The 16,920-nt window shown below is 53.0% G+C and overlaps 1 protein-coding gene across 2 annotated transcripts in view; it reads left to right on the top strand.

Annotated features, from left to right (window-relative positions):
* The window catches only part of Fstl4 (follistatin like 4), a 280,522-nt gene that overhangs the window by 240,793 nt on the left and 22,809 nt on the right, over positions 1 to 16,920 (top strand). For both annotated transcript variants that reach the window (XM_048334239.1, XM_048334238.1), the window contains exon 7: positions 10,686 to 10,852. In XM_048334239.1, coding sequence (XP_048190196.1) covers positions 10,686 to 10,852 — 167 coding nt within the window. The remainder of the gene's footprint in view (positions 1 to 10,685; positions 10,853 to 16,920) is intronic.

Raw genomic sequence — 16,920 nt, 5'->3', positions numbered from 1 at the left:
CCCCCAGCTCCCTGGCTCATTTGTAGAACCACCGCGAGCAAAGAAACTCATTTGCAGCTCTGAAGGTCAGGACCCAGGAAAAGGTACTGGGCAGCCATGTTGGGTGTGCATGTCATGTGGTATGCCGTATGCAGTGTGGTCCTCTTTGTTGTCACACAGACACACAAAGACCACACACACACACACACACACACATATATCATGCTCTCAGCCATCTGGCCCACACTGGTTGGGCTCAGGATGCCAAAAGGGAGACTAACAGCAATGCTATGGTAACAGATGGTGGGGTGCTATATTTGGCAATCCTGGGACCACCAGGCTGTCCCCTCCACGTGTGCTTGATGCGTATCAAGGGCGCCCACATGGGCTTGGGAATCACATAAGAACGCGGCCCAGACTCCCAAGACTGCGGCTTGACTTCTGGAAGAGAAGGGTTTTGCCCAGAGTCATTCAGTAATCCTCCACCCCCGACAGTGCCCTGCTAGGCCTCATGGGCTCGGCACACAGTTCCCTCTGCTCTTAGTTAGCCCGGCCAGCTTCTACCATGGGTCACTCTCCATTCGGTGCTCTTTTCTCCGCCCACCCTGCCTCCCATGGGTGTCTTGCTTCTCTGGTCTCCCAGGAGCCAGGCTGTGGCCCTGACCCAAGGAAGCAAGAGGGGCCAACCTGGGAAAACTCAAGAAGGCCTAGAAGGGGGAACGGTGCCGGACCGGGTCACAGAGGCAGCTCACGCGAGTTCTCCAGACGGTCCCCGGATGTTGGGATGAATGTCCAGGTCGTGTGCATGTGGGCAAGGGGCCTTGGAGAGGATCTAGCCTGTGGCTGTGGGGAGCACCCAAAGCTAAGTCAGAAGGCATAAGCCCTGGGGGCCAGGGGACAAGAGGCTGCAGGGAACCAGGAAGGAAAGGCAAGCTTGAGAAGGGAGTTCAGACAAGTCACCTAGAGTGGGCGCTTGGGCACTGGGGTCGATGAGCAGCACGACTGCTTTTCAGCCAAGCCTTTTCTGTTTAACCAGGAGCCACCTGGGCCCCACGATGGTAACTCTGCTCTCCTGAAGGCCCTGGGCTTAGCAGCAGGAGCCGGAGGCTGTTAGCAATTCCCAGTGCTGTACCGGGACCTCGGGGCTGAGACTGTGGCATGCCCATAGGGCTGGAGAAGGTGGCGTAGAGGCATTTCCCCAGCTGCAGCCTCCTGGCCCCCCCCCCCCCCCGTGCAGGTGATGGCTTCCGTGCAGGGGGCTGGGGAACAGAAACAGCCAGCATGAGGATCTGGGAGAGAAACACCGGCCGCTGGCAGCCGAGACCTGAGCCTTCCTTGGGCCCGGGGAGGCTGAGGCAGAGCCTCCGGGACACAGACGGGCACAGCTATGGTAGGCAGGAAGGGCTGCTTAGGAAGGGCTCCGGGCAGGCAGATGTCAGTCAGATGCAGCTGGGTACCTGGAGCCTGAGCACCTCACAGCCGCCAGCAGAACTCACGACACCAAGAGCAATCTGTGTTCTGTGGCCTGGGAGTCTAAAGCGTCCCAAATCCTACCGGAGTGTCGGTCCTGCCGCCGTCTCTCTCCTGGCCTCTCGGGTTTTCCTGTCCTCCAACATGGGGACAGGTCACCCAGCGGCATCGTCACCAGGACAGCCAGGCCTGCGGGGACTCCGTGAGAGCCCGGAGGGGTGGAGACAGCCTTCCCCCTACCTGTGGCCTGCGGGCTATTTCTCCAAAGATAATGATTCTATATTTGGGTGGTTGGAATGGGAGGGTGGGGGTTGGGCCCTGCCCTAACCAACCCAGAGTCTCCTTTGTAGAGTCCACACCGGTCGCCCCATCGGCTTCTCCTACAGCGCAGGCGTGGGGGGGGGGGGGGGGCCGCGGGGGCAAAGCCTAGAACGTTTACTCGAGTTTTCCACCAGCTCCCCAGGTAGGAGTCGCTAAGTCAAGGCATAGTTGCATCGTGCTGTGCTCCTAGGGGCCGGGGTGCCAGCACAGACCCTCCAGGGAGCACGAGAATGCCCAGCATGCATCGGGACAATGGCCCAGAGTGGAGTCGGGCTTGAGCTAAGCGGGAGGTGAGGCCGGGACTGTGGTGTCGGCGGCAAGGGAGCTCACTGCCGTCCAAGGCAGCTCTTCGGTCGGAATCCCCAATGAAAGATTTCCCGCCTTCCGTAGTGTAATGAGGTCCTGACCCAAAACAGCTGTGGAGGGGGTGGGGTGAAAGAGGGAGGGTGACCGGGTGTTAGAGGCAGTGTGGCTGTGGTTGTAAAGATGGGGAGAAGGGGATGAGGCGGACACGCACCCGCCCCTCCCATGGGCCACGCAGGCACTCAGCTTTCTGGGGGGCGGGGGTGGAGGGGGGGACCACCCCACCCACCCCAGCACAGAGCAGCAATGCGCCGTGGGGCCAAGATGGGGAGATTTCCGAAGTGGCAGATGGCGGAGGCATCTCTGGAGAGGAAGGAAGCCAGGAGGAGGCATTTGTTTTCTTCTCGAGACGTGTCCTCGGACACGGCATCCATTAGAGGGGTTCCCGGCTGACAGATGGGTATGGAGAACTTACACCAACGCAGAGAGAGACAAACACCCCAGGCAAGGAGAAGGCGACGCGGTTCCCGCAAAGGCCGAGGACCCCATGGGCCGTGTCATCCCTGAATGACGGCGACATTCGCGCTCTCCAGGAAGAAAACACCTCCTCCTCCATGTGTGACCGTCAAAAATACCTCGGGGTGGGGGCGGGGGGGGCGTTGGCGAATGTTCCCCTGGGAGCCAACCCTCCCTTTCCATGAAGAACTGCCACCCGAGGGGTCCTGCCGCCTCCTCCTGCCACCCCGTCCGTTTTCCCCGTGTCTCCGCTCGCGCCCACGCTCCCCCACTCACCTTCTGTGCCATAGCTCCCCGTCTCTCCCCATTAGAAGCCCTGCCTCCCGTTACCCCCCCACACCCACCTGCTCAGAGATTTTCCTGCCCAAACGCCCCGCTTTTCCTTTCTCTGTGATGATGAACTTGCCCCTGTTTCTTTTTTTTTTTTTTTTTTTGGCCAGTCCTGGGCCTTGGACTCAGGGCCTGAGCACTGTCCCTGGCTTCTTCCCGCTCAAGGCTAACACTCTGCCACTTGAGCCACAGCTCCGCTTCTGGCCGTTTTCTGTATATGTGGTGCTGGGGAATCGAACCTAGGGCCTCGTGTATCCGAGGCAGGCACTCTTGCCACTAGGCTATATCCCCAGCCCCTTGCCCCTGTTTCTTAACGCCTTAAGAAACCGAGCCGTACACAGTTGCTCTGGGAGGGGAAGTAGCGATCCAGAGGATCTTGGCAAAGAGAAGTTAGTGAGAGTCCTCCCCCTCACTCCCCAAGCTCTGCATATGGGGGTGCACACCCGGAATCAGAGCTACTGGGAAAGCTTAAGTAGGGGGACCTCGGTCCAGGCTGGCCTGAAAAGATTCTACCTGAAAAACAGCTGAAGCAAGAAGGAGCAGGGGAGGGGGAGGGCGGGGGGGAGGAACCCACACCTTGCAAGCCTCCAGACCTGAGTTCACACCCTAGTTCCATCACCCTTGACCTTTTACCTACCATCCCATTTCCCTGCCTCTTCCACAACGAAACACTTCCAAAGAACTTCTCCTCTCCTTGTCCCTACCTCCTGTCCTCCTCAGCCCATCGCAAAGATGGCTCTGTGTGTCTCTCCCGGGGCCCCCCCACCCCCCGCCGTGCGTTGATGCTGCATTACAAGTCCCACATGGGCCCTGAGTTGCCAAACTCATGGTAAAATCTCAGTCCTCCCTGTCAGGGTTGTGGGGTGGGGGCCTTGACCCCTCCTTGACCCAGTTGACCCACGTCCTCCTACCTGTAGCACCGATGGGGCCCAGTGTACAGTCCTCAGCCTTCCCTCCGTGCACCCCTGACCCTTAAAATGAGCCCCTCATTTCACTCACCCTGTCAGCTCTTTCTCCCTCAGTCTTTGAACAAACAGCACCAAATCCTTCCCAAACCCAGAATTCATCCTTGATTCTCATCCCTCCCCCACCCCACCCCCCGGCTCCCCTTCTCAGCCACCCTCTGACCCCAAGCCCTACCCTCTGACCCCAGGCCTGTCCACCAAAATCCAAAGCACACCCTCCCAACAGCTAGGCCCTTCTGGGCCACCCTAAAGCTACAGCTTTTCAGAAGGAGGGCCTCGAGTCAGAGCACCCCGGCGTACCCCACAAGGGAGGAGCAGTCCAAACCAACAGGTGGAGGGCCAGGGCTTCAGGAGCCAGGCTAGACAAGCACTGAGGCCAGAGGCCAGATTTCTTTGAAAGAAGGAAGGTAGCAGAAGCTCCAAGGGCCCAGAGGCCCTCAGTCCAGGAACAGGAATCAAAACTGATGGTTAGCTGCTCTCAAAGGGCACTGCTGATGCCTGTTTATAAACCATGGCCTCGGCTTCTTGCAAGGGTGAATAATTAAACAGAAAGCAAGTTATATTTATTCATGTTCTGCCAGGACCCAATGGCTTCTCCATTTGCATGTGTGAATGATGGCTGTGCTTAGGGTGAAGGTGGGGTGATGGAATGTGGGGGCTCCCCAGCTTCTTGGCTGCTCTTCCTCACCCCACGACTCCTAGTCACAAGAATACCACTGCTTAGAAATGATCACTCAGGAGACCAAGGGAGCGACTCTGATCTACACTGCCTGAGAGGGCAGCCGAGGGCTGGTGAATCAGACCTGTAATCCCAGCTACTCAGCCAGCCCAGGCTGGAAAGTCTGTGAGCCACCAAAAAGCTGAAAGTGGAGTTGTGGTTCAAGCGGTAGCGCACCAGTCTTGAGAGAGAAAGCTAAGGGACAGCACCCAGGCCCTGAGTTCAAGCTGTAGTACCAGCGCAAATGAAAAGGATGGAAGTTAAAGAAAAAAGGGAGGGGAAGAGGGAAGAAAGGAAAGAAAGAAGGAAGGAAGAAAGGGAGGAGGGAAGGAAGGAAGGATGGAGTGAGAGAGGGAAGGAAGGAAGGGAGGGAGGGAAGGAAGTAGTGAAGGAAGAGAGAGAGAGAGCAAAAAGAGAGATCAGGTCTTTGTTTTTATGCAGCTAACAAAGATGTTTGTTTACACCAGAGAGCACAACTTCATAACCAAGCTGTAATAAAGCTTGAAGTAACACCAAACAAATAAGTCAACTGCAAAAGGAAATTACCCACAGTTCTGCAGGTAATTAATGAATTTATTGCCATCTCCAAAACAAGGCAAGCAAGAGGGACTCTGACAGGCTGTGCACGAGGAAGCGGGAAGTTCCAGGTGCCTACCAGTGCCCTCGCGTGGCTTCCGAGCTAGTCAGGCTGGCCCAGACGTCACCTGGGGCAGGCTGGCTGTACCCTGATGCTCAAAGCATGTTGTCAACATAGCATGCCCTAGCCAGGCGCTGGTGGCTCACATCTGTACGCCTCACTACTCAGGAGGCTGAGATCTGAGGATCACTGTTCAAAGCCAGCCTGGGCAAGACAGTCCACGAGACTCTTACTCTCCAATGAACCAGCAAAAAGCCACAAGTGAAACCATGGCTCAAGTTGTAAAGCAAGAGCAAAAAGCTAAGGCTCATCTCCCTAGGCCCAGAGTTCAACCCCAGAACTAGTGCACACACACACACACACACACACACACACACACACACACACACACAGCGCAAAAAGGCTTCTACTGAAAGCACTGTCCTCCAGGGAGAGCCCAGAACAGCCCTGCTTTAAATCCCAGCACAGGTCACAAGTGGCCTGTCCCTTGTTTGGTCAGGAGACATTGGTCAAGTTCACTCTCGGCCCCTCTCGCAACCCTCACAGATCAACAAGAGTTTGTTGCGTAGGCACCCCATCCCCTTCGGTGACTCTCGGGTCATGGGAAAGGGGAGCCTGAAGGTACACAGGTCTGTGTGTGAGCCCCTGACACAGGTCTCCCTGCACCTTCTTCCCTGAGTCTTGATTTGCTGTCCAAAAAAAATCTTGACGCACAAGCAAGGTGTTTGAGCTATTGACAGGGTCTTTATACCAAAGAGCATCATTTGAAAAATAGCAGATAGCTAGGTAGAAATGTGTTCCATTAGCACGTTTGTGCCACAAGAAAACTCACGCCAGCTTGACAAGGATGGGAGAAATTTAATTTCTCTGGCTAGGAAGCCTACGAGTCCCTGTCTGAGTGGGTGCAGATGGGCCTATGAGCGTCTCGTCAAGTTCAAGTTCGGAGTCAGAAATAGTGCCTGAGATGAAAGGGAGGGGGGGAAAGCCACGAGAGGAACCGAAGCCCAGCTCTCTGGAAGCCACCGTTGGAAAGCCTGCTGAGAGCAAGCCTGGTCCCTCCCTCCCTCACCCCCACCCCCCGTGACTACCCATCTCTCCAAGTATGAGGGGCCTGGGGTGTTACTCTCCCACTGTGGGAGCTAAGACCACCCTCTTCCTTCCCAAAGCTAGGCAAGCAGTCCTGAGAGCTTTTGTTACTTAATCCTGACAAGGTCCTGGACAAGTTCATGAGGATTCAATCTTGCCATCTCTTTCCTCTAGTTTCTGTGAGTGTTTTCTTATGTTAAAACTTAAGGGTAGCCAGCACCTGATGCTTGTAATCCTAGCTATTCAGGAGGCTGAGATCTGAGGATCTCGGTTCGAAGCCAGCCCAGAACCGGAAAGTCCATGAGACGCTTATCTCCAATAAACGAGTAAGACAAAGTCAGTCAGAAGTGATGCTGTGGCTCAAGCAGTAGAGCGCTAAATAAGCCTGGAGCAAATGAAGCTCAGGGACAGCTCCCAGGCCCAGAGTTTAAGCCCAGAAACTGGCAAATAATTTCTTAATTGAGGTCTGGTGACAGGAAGGGACCTGCCCAAGGCCATTCAGCTTGACAGCAGCAGAGCCAGGCCTAGAGGCCAGGGATGCCGTCGAACGGAGCCCCTGCCCTGTGAGTTCATTCACTGCCCTCCCTGGAGGTCAACCCCCAGAGGCCAGTTAGTCTCCGTCTTGCCACTTAACAGGGGTGCCAGGCCTGCTGGGGAGGGCTTTGTTGAACTGTAACTAATGGAATGAGGGCGAGAAGCCAGGGTTCGGTAGCTTATAAATCTCTTCTGAATTTTAAAAGGGGCTGGGGAATATTGACACGGATTAAATCCAATAAAACATTCATTTAATTAAACTTTAAATGATCCAAATATTTGCTGTTTGGTTAATATTTGTGTAGCTGACAGGAGCAGAATTACGATGATTCTGTCCGTAGGCACGCATCCTAATGTTAGCATGAGTTTTCCTTGCACAGAGTTGTACGACTCCATACATACAAATGATGGGGAATTCAACCAGGAAGGATGCCCTAAGAGGCCGACCCAGCCGCCGTGGCTCGGGGGACACGCAGGCTTCCAGCTGTTACTTGAGTGTTTATGAGTTACTTGGTTTGGTTTTTGGGTTTTTTTGGCTCCATCTTCTAGGCTCTTTCAGACTTTCTTCTAAAGATATTTCTTGGGCAGCCACCGGAGAGGCTCACGCCTGTAATCCTAGCCATTCAGGAGGCTGAGATGTGAGGGTCGAGGGCAGGAAAGCCCAGGAGACTTCTACCTCCAACGAACCAGCCAAAAGGCACAAGTAGCGCTGTGGTTCAAGTGGTGGAGTGCTAGCCTTGAGCAAATGAAGCTCAGGGACAGAGCCCAGGTCCTGCATTCAAGCCCCAGGACTGGGAAAAAAAAATAAATAGAACAGAACAGAATAGAGCTGCTTCATATATATGACTTTTGGGGGACCCCTGAGCAGCAGGGCTCTGAGGTCCGGCAGAGCTGTCCCTGCCCCTACCAAGGCAAGGGCCACTTTGCGATGCCCATTCCATCCTCCCTTCTGTTCTGACAGAGTTCAGGTGCCAGGAAGCATAGAATCCTTCCATGACCTGATTTCTTCATAACCGCCCCCCCATACACACACACACCCCAGCAGGTGAAAAACACAATTTACTGTCCCAGCAGACAGCGTCTTTTGTGGGGGGGGGGGGCGGGGGGGGTAGGGAAGAGTGGCAGTACCGGGTTTTGAATGCGGCCTCTTGCTTGCTGGACAGGTACTCTGGATAACTTACTACCCTTTTTATTCTGGTTGGTTTTGAGATAGGGTCTCGCTTTTTCCCCTCCAGGCTGGCCTTAACTCAATCTCTGTCTTTATACTGCCTGTCATCGCTGAAATAACAGGATCACATGTGGTACCAGAAAAAAAAAGTGCCTGTTTTTTCCTATGGAGGTGTGGGGGAGAGGGGTGCCTCAGAATTATTGCCTGGGCTGCCCTTTCATCCTGATCTCCTGATCTCAGCCTCCTCAATAGCCAAGACTGCAGGCGTGAGCCACAGAACCATGCTCTGTCTGACTCTTCCAACAGTCCACATAAGGAATATTCTGCATAGGAAAATTACTACTCCACGTGTTGTGTCCATCTCTTTCCCCCCACCCCATCGCCCTGTCAGGCTGGCTTCCGAGGGAGCAAAGAACCAGGTGGCCTCGCTTTGCTGCCGCCCACCCCCCTCACCGCCTGGGACCTCCACGACACTGAACCAAGCGCTTGGAGAGCCATTGGTCGGATGATGTCTTTGATAACACCTTCTTACCCAAACCGGATTCCCTTCATTTCCTTCAGAGCCATGAGCACCCCCTAGAGGCCTAAGGCTAACACCCAACGTGCACCCTCAAGCGTAGCCACAAGTGAGAGGGGCAGCCTCCTTCGGCATGCTTCGCCGTGGTTCCCCATGCCTTGCAGTCTCACTCCCACAGTCCCCTGGGGTACGAAGGGTCTTCCGTCCTTCCCTTTCGGCTCCAAAGGGCAGGGGTCGTGGGATGAGCAAGACCCACCTCGGCCCACCCGAGGACTCTGAGGGCAGGCCCCCACGGTCCCGCGTGAGCTAAAGGATCTCGGCAGAGCCACGCTCTCCTTCCCTGTCTCTGAATCTCCACTGCCAGGGTCGCCCCCGGGAGTCGGTGCCCTGAGCCGTGAACCTCCCGGCTAGAGAGGTGGGAAATGGGCAGCAATCCAGATGTGACTTAAGATAGTGCCGGCTCCTTCACCAGGAGTCACGCCACCCCTCCCCCTTCCTGGGTGCGATCACCCCTCCTCCCGCTGGCCTCTTGGCTCTTTCGTTCTTTTATTTCTACTTTTCCATGGTTTCTCCATCCCACAAGCACTGATGGGGTGGGGGAGGGGGCGTTGTAAATCTTGCTCAATTCTATGGTTCTCCAGCCCGGCTACTAAGAAATAGGGGCTTTGTTGCTTCGAACTTGACCTCAGAAGCATCTGCTTTCCAAGTCCCCATCTGCTCTTCTCCCTCCTCCTCCCTCTCCCCAGCCCCACCCCGACCCCCACTGATCCAGATGTTCCAAACCTGCACTGCTGCTGGCTGCTGGCTGGCCCCAGCCCTGGGAGCACCCCAGCTGTGTGAGCTTCATCCCAAAGGGTTTGGAGGACACACCTGACAGGACCACCCCCATCCCAGGGTAACCCTGCGTCCAGGATAGACACAGACCCCCTAAAACCAGCCTGTCTCCTCAGCTCATGCCGCCTCTGGCTGCTGCCCCAAGTTCCTTGAGTGGGAAGATTTGGGGGGGCATGAGCAAAAGTGACCTAGGCCATCCGTGGGTTATAACTGAACCCCCGCCCCATAAACCTAATCTCATTTTGCATTTGAACAGCCAGAGTCTGATTACTGTGTCCTAAGTCCTGAGAATTGTGGAACGCCTGCGATGGCAGAGTATTATTCTCTACCCTTCTCATTTGCCTAAAGAATGGCTCTGGCCTTAATGCCAGGAGTCAAGTATGCGATGGCAGGGATTCTTCATCTGGCCAGCCTGAAACACCCTTCACAAAATCCTGAAAGGCCGCAGTGTGTGGTCACAAAACAGAACCACCCCCCCCCCCCCACACCGCAAATCTGAGTTTAGTGAATCTTCCGACAGAAACAAAACCTTCAAAGGTCAGCCAGTTCATTCCCCAGACTTCAGACAGTGCAACCTTTAAGTGGCCCCAGCCGGACAAGGCTCCTGTCGGCTCGCCAGCAGACCTTGACTGATCCTAGCAGGGCTCCAACTTTATTAGGCTTGCTGGGGGGCGGGTGGGAGGGGAAGGGGGAGCAGTGTACCCTACACCGGCTCCCTGGTGTCTCTACCTGATGGCCCTTGGTTCTTCCAGCCAGTATTCCCAGCTCCTCTCAAACCCCAAGACTTTAGCTGATTCTCCTGCACATTAGCGATGTCTCTGGCCTGATTTGGGTTCACATTAGAGCCTTTAGGACATGAGACCTAAGTGGTAGCCCATCCCCCTCCCTCCCCCATCTGTGTATGTATGTAGTCAGCACATTATAAACTCTTTTCAGGCCAGGCACTAGTGGGTGGCTCCTGCCTGTGATCCTAGCTACTCAGGAGATCTGAGGATCGAGGTTCAAAACCAGCCCAGGCAGGAAAGTCCACGAGACTCATCTCCAATGAACCACCAGAAAACCGGAAGTGGAGATGGGGTCCAAGTGGTAGAGTGCTAGCCTTGAGCAAAAGAAGCTCAGGGACAGTGCCCAGGCCCTGAGTTCAAGCCACGGGACTGATTAAAATAAGTAAATAAACACTATATTAATAAGCAACCTTCAGGAGTCATGAAGCCCCTGTGAGCCTTGCGTCCCAGAGGGAGGAACATGGCTGTTAAGTCCCCCTTCCCGGGCCTGCCCCTGACTGGCTGCTCCTTTCCCTCTTGCAGAGGTGGTCCAGCTCAGCCTGGCCCCGGAGGACAAGGTCAGCGTGACCACAGTGACCGTGGGACTGAGCACCGTGCTCACCTGCACGATCCACGGAGACCTGAGGCCCCCAATCATCTGGAAGCGCAATGGGCTCACCTTGAACTTCCTGGAACTGGAAGACATCAATGTAAGTCGCCTGGCACTTGCTCTGTGTGGGGCACTGTGTGACCGTGCAGACCTCCCAACCCCTGCAGTGTGCCATCCAGACCTGTGTAGAAGAAAGGACTGGGAGGCACGCTGGCTGGGCAGGTGTCCTCCTAACTGGGGCATTAGCACAGGCCTGGAGAGTGGGCAGTGGGGAGAAATGAGCCCAGTGGACTCCTACGCTGTCAGAACTGAGCAGGAGAGGACAGCTGGCTTGAAGGAGCGTGGCGGAGAGGGCTCTGGCCCTACATCGCATGGGAGAGGGGCAGAGAGTCCCAGGAGGGAAAAGGTGAACCATGAGGGCTGGGTTGACAGGTGGTGAGATGGAGGGAAAGCAGCTATGCCGAAGGAGGCATACCCTGAGAACCCTCTTTGCTGGGTGAGCAAGGGGGGCTGGTGAACCCCGCAACTTGGCAGCCTGACATGGTCAACAGTAGATGCTTTGCTACCGTGAGGTCCAGCTGGGTTGGGGGGGTGGGGGCGGTCCCAGTCTCTCCCATATCCGCTTTGTGACAACAAGTCATGCTTTAACCTGTTGACCCTGCGTGAATTGTCACTACGAAAAACAACATCGCTTCTGTTGGCCTTCAAGAAGAAATCAAATCAGCACGCTCCCCTCTTGGCCTGTGAACACTTGGCATCCTATTCTGTGCCTCTCTGAATGTTGGTACAGCACAGCCCTGGTGGGCACTTGATATATGCTGCGTGGGCAGAATCCCTCATCTTGTAGGTTTGAGATGCCCAGAGCTTAGAGACCTTAGCAAGCAATCAGTGTCCTGTTTGTAAAGGTCGGGGGAGGAGGATGGGGAGGTTGTGGGGTGTCAGTTTTTGAAAGCATTTGGCCTGCACTGATGGACTCAGTTCTAGGACAGGGACGTCTATTTCTGAGTACCCAGTGTGCATTATTTGGCACTCCGTTTTTAATCACATCCACAATAAAGGCAGAGGCACAACTCCTCTTAATGTACTTGCCCATCAGTTAATTAAATTACTTTGAGTGGTTTTCTTCCCCTCCCTCAAACATGCCTCCAGCACCAGCTCAATTGCATTTCTGCTTTGCACAATAAGGTTAGCAATTTGGATAATTGTGGGTGCAACCAGAGATGAATGGCCCCTCATTACCTTCCAGGAAACACTCACTGCTCCTGGATGAGTTGTAGCCTACAAACAGGCATAGCTAATGCTTCTCAGAAACCCCCAAATGAGGAGTGGTACCCCCCCCACACACACACACAAAACCAACCAAGGTCTTTGCATGCTGCCTGCAGGTATATATAAAACACAAACAGAAGCCAGGCATCAGTGACTCACACCTGTAATCCTAGCTAGTCAGGAGGCTGAGATCTTAGGATCAAGGCTCAAAGCCACCCAAGCACCAAAAAAAAAAAAAAAGAGAGAGAGAGACTCTTATCTCTAATTAGACACCACGAAGAAGGAAGTGGAGCTGTGGCTCAAGTGGTAGATACAGCCTTAAGCACAAAAGCTAAGGGACAGTACCCAGGCCCTCAATTCAGGCCCTAGTACTGGTAGACACCTCTCTCTCTCTCTCTCTCTCTCTCTCTCTCTCTCTCTCTCTCTCTCTCTCTCTCTCTCTCTCTCTCTCCATGCTTCCTCTTGCCCCAGGAAGGGACAACATAGCCTGGTACTGAAGGGCAGGGCAGGCTCTGGGGCCAAAGGGTACTGAGCTCAACTGTAGAGTTCAGCCACTTACTAATTGAGAAACTTTGGAAAAGGCCCTTGACCTCTCTAAGCCTCAATTTCCTTTTCTATGAGCTGAGAATAAATGACAGTAATTGTCTTGTAGAATTACGGTGAGGATTCAGATGATACCTGTAAAGTGCTTAGCACACAATATTCCATAAAGGGTAATTATTGTCAGTCTTAGTCATCTTTATTGCTATCATCGTCATCAATACTATAGTTGTTTCTGCTGTCCAACAACATTCTAACACCTTGTAGCCTAACAGCTTGGTCCTAGCTACAGCCAGGAGCATTTTTCAAGAAAGAATTGGCCATGGGAAAAAGCAGCTCAGGAAAAGAAAGCATCCCTGAGTGGAGCAAAGATTTTGGGGCTCGCGGGGTTCCCAGAGCCCCTCAGCCTGTGGCATCTTAGCATCCTCTCACCTGCCATACTTCAAACAAGAAATGCAATCGCAGGCTTTGTAATTAGCGCCCGGTACCCAAATCCACCTACAAGCCAGGCAAGCAAACCAGCCTTCAAAACCCAAGACAGGAGATTAAGAAAGCACAACGAGGTGTAGGTCTCTCTCTTCTTTGTCATATGTCTGAGACATCTTGATTGCCAACAAAATATTAATCACTTTTTCACTGCTCTCTTAATGAGACGCTTTCATGGGCAACAAAATATTAATTTGTCTTGTCTGATCTGTTAAGAATTCTGTTAATGAATTCAGTCACAGAGCTATTACAGAATGCCATCCTAATGACACATGTAATTAAACTTTTCTGACTTGCAAACATCAAAGATGCCTTAAGCCTCAGAATAATATTTGATCAGAAAGCAAATGTACCCTTCTAGCCCAGAGGCAAGCGAGAAGGAGCTGCTCACATTCCATCAGACGCACTTTCGAGTCACCCAAGCCGGTGCCTGCCTTGCAAGATGGCAAAACACGGAGAATCCACCCAGGATTGGTTCCCTGGCTAAGTACCAGGGACCTGCCCAAGTCCTGTATTCAGACGCAAAGCAAGGACCCTGCCCTCCCCCTCCAGCAGAGGAAGGGGCTGTTCTGCCTCAATATCAACTGCCCTTCGCTTCACAAGTCTTCCTCCACTGTCACCCGAAGCTCAGACCTGTAATCCTAGCTACTCGGGAGGCTGAGATCCGGGGCCACAGTTCAAAGCCAGCCTGAGACTCTTATCTCCAGTTAGCCACCCACAAGCTGAAAGTGGAGCTGTGGCTCAAGTGGTAGAACACTAGCTTGAGTGAAAAAGCTAAGGGACAGTACCCAGGCCCTGAGTTCAAGACCTAATACCAGGCAAAAGAAAAGAAAAAGGAATTGTGTGGCCAGGATCTTCTTAAGAAAACATTTGCTCGTGTAGTCTTCATTTAAAAAAAAAAAAAAAAGCTGAATCTATTTCAAATAACTTGAAAAGGCTGCTCTCTATTTTTTGTTGTGGCTTTATTTTTGGGGTTCCCTGCACACACACCAAGCTCACTATTTGGGATTTCAAAAGTCCACAGGCAGAATACAGCGATAAAAGCAGAAACACAAAGCCTGCAGGAAGAAAGGACCTGTGGCTTTGTTTGAAGAGTGTGTTAGTTAAAAGGCTCATTCCCCCCTCCCCATCCCTAAATGATAGGAAACAGGAAACAAATAATTGTAATGGAGCACATGCTCTCTGCTAGTGCTTCTTTAGAAGTGAATTATTTAAGAAGAAAAAGAATACTAAGAGAAAATGATTTAGGAGCTCATGACTCATTTAATTTTTATTGTCTTTATATGAACCCATTGGAAAAAAAAAAAAAAGATGAGAGGTGTTAGATTAGCATTGAGTCGCAACAGGACTGACAGTAGTTCTATGGTTCCGCATTAGAATCATCTCATTAAACGCCTGGGTACGTTTTGTTTTAAAATCTTGGAAAACAGCATAACTTGAAACACTTACAGGCAATGGCCAATTCTCTCCAGTTAGCACTGAAGACATCTAAATATACGGATCTTTGGAGCTTTATTGGTGGTGGTGGTGGTGGTGGTGGTGGTTGTGGGGCTCGAACTTGGGGCCTGGGCACTGTCCCTGAACCCTTTTTGCTTGAGGCTAGCGCTCTACCACATTGAGCCACAGCACCACTTCTGGTTTTCTAGTGGTACATTGGAGATAAGAGTCTCACTGACTTTCCTGCCCGGGCTGGCTTTGAACTGCCATCCTCAGATCTCAGCCTCCTGAGTAGCTAGGACCACAGGCGTGAGCCACCGGTGCCCGGCCTCTTCAGCGCTCTGCACGATGAGTTTGTACACTTGAGAACTGGGATTGCAGGTCCTTGCTATGCCAGCCAATGGGACTTGGGCTCTGACTCAGCCTCCAAGCACCTCCTCTGAGCTTGGCTTCCTGGGTAGCTTCCTCGAGATCACAGTGCTGGCCTCAGGGTCTGACTTGTACCCACTGTCAGTTTCCAGCCCCGTCTCTAAGGTAGAGAGCCGTCCAAAAAGTGATAGTCTAAGGGCCAGAAGAGAGATAGTGATGGAGTCAGCGGGGGGGGGGGGGAGGGGGTTGCTCTCCTTACACTCTTCCCCCAGAGAGCCAGGGGTACCCCTAAGAAGAGCAAGGCCAGAAGAGCTCTGAATCACCCTTTCTGAACCTGAACTCGAAAGCACTTGGGCAGGCCTGGTGCTGAATGCTGAGCCACTAGGTACTCAGCGCTGGGGGCCCAGCTCCGTATTATTTATTACTGACTCTCGCGAGGTACTCTGACAGCATCCCCCATCTCCTCTCTGCTTCACCATTACTTAATACTTAAGTCGCGTTTAATTGTTTTCCTTAATAAGGGCAAATACTTAGAAAATAGCTTTTCAATAAAAGAGTCATGTCTTTAAACAAAATTGTCTCTTTCCCCAAAATGGATGTGCACACCAAGACAAAGAATGGTCTAATCTGGCATCTGTTTATTTCTGGAAGGAACCTTGATTTTGCTAATACATTTCTATGCATCAGAGAAAAAAAGCAAAAAAAAAAAAAAAAAAGGAGAGCTATCCATAAAAAGACAATTACAGAGATGCAATCAAGCATTGATAGCAGTATGCAGTATTCACACACACCGCAAGGAACATTCCGAAGAGGAAGGATTACAGGTTTCGCTTTATGTAGCTCCTTATAAATCAATTTTTAAAGCAATTCCCCCCACCTCCAACGAGGTAAATTTGATTTCTGTAGCCAGTATTCATATTCGCAAAACAGTGTGCACTTTGTTCTATAATTATATGATGCCTCTTGTTTTAGCTGAGAGACCATTCTTTTATTGATGACAGAGGCAGGCTCTCCCCCGGAGTTGATGCCTCCGTCTGGCAGTGCGTTCAGTCTGCGGCTGGGAAGAGCCCTCACGCAGCCAGCCGCCCCTCGCGGCTTACCCGAGAGGCCTGGCTGTACTCACAGGGGTGAGGACTTGCACTTGGCAGGCAGGGAGAGCAGATGCAGAGGTTGCAGGAGGAGGCTAAAGGCACAACAGGAGTCGCCAGTGGAGGCTGAGGCCGCTACCCTACGGAGAGCAGAGGAGCTGTTGAGTCCCTCCCAGAGCCTCAGGACAGAGAGGAGGCAAGGTGTGAAAATGGAGACGAGGCTTAAGGCCAGTCCTCAGCGCTGCTGCTGCCTCGCCTTGTGGGTGCGAAGGGAGGAGAATGTGAGCTCCCCCCTTGCCAGACCAACTCAACTGGGCCCCTGTAATCTTAGCTGCTTAGGAGGCTGAGATCTGAGGATCATGGTTCGAGGCCAGCCCAGGCAGGAATGTCTGTGAGATTCAGCCAGCAAAAAAGCTGGAAATAAGAGTACCAGCCCACTACACACACACACACACACACCACCCACCACCACCACCAACAACAACAAAGCATTATCCCACCACTGAAACTCCAGGCAAAAAACATCTTTTCTTCAAGACTTAGATTTCTGACACAGGAATTAGCTTAGACTAGAAAGATGCCGTCCCAACGTGGCCTCGCCATTAACTTTTCGCAAGTAAGTCAGGCAGGAACCTTTTATGGCTCTGTTACGCCACAGGACAGATTGGCTATCCGCTGTTTGATCTTCGTGGCCGAGGCTTTCCGGGGAGGGTAGGAACGGGGCCTCTTGCGGCAGAGCGGTGCAGGGCCAGCGTTCTTCTTCCTGCTGCTGAAAGCAGGCTGTGAGCCTAGGACGGGTCCTCCTGCCTCTGCCCGCCCTCACGCCTCTCTCGGGCCCCCTCATTGCACGAGCCCGAAAAGCATCTTTAAAGGGGCTCAAGATGGCCGTGGCCAGACCCTCTAGATGGCGGCGAGCGAGGAAAAGCGTCATCACTTCGAGACACAGTAGCGTGCATGCGAGCGCGGAGCCCTCGGAACC

The sequence above is a fragment of the Perognathus longimembris genome, chromosome 25 (assembly GCF_023159225.1).
Source record: "Perognathus longimembris pacificus isolate PPM17 chromosome 25, ASM2315922v1, whole genome shotgun sequence".
Classification (NCBI taxonomy): Eukaryota; Metazoa; Chordata; class Mammalia; order Rodentia; family Heteromyidae; genus Perognathus; species Perognathus longimembris.
Note: the sequence above shows the minus strand (reverse complement) of the source record. Positions and strands in the feature narration are given on the sequence as shown.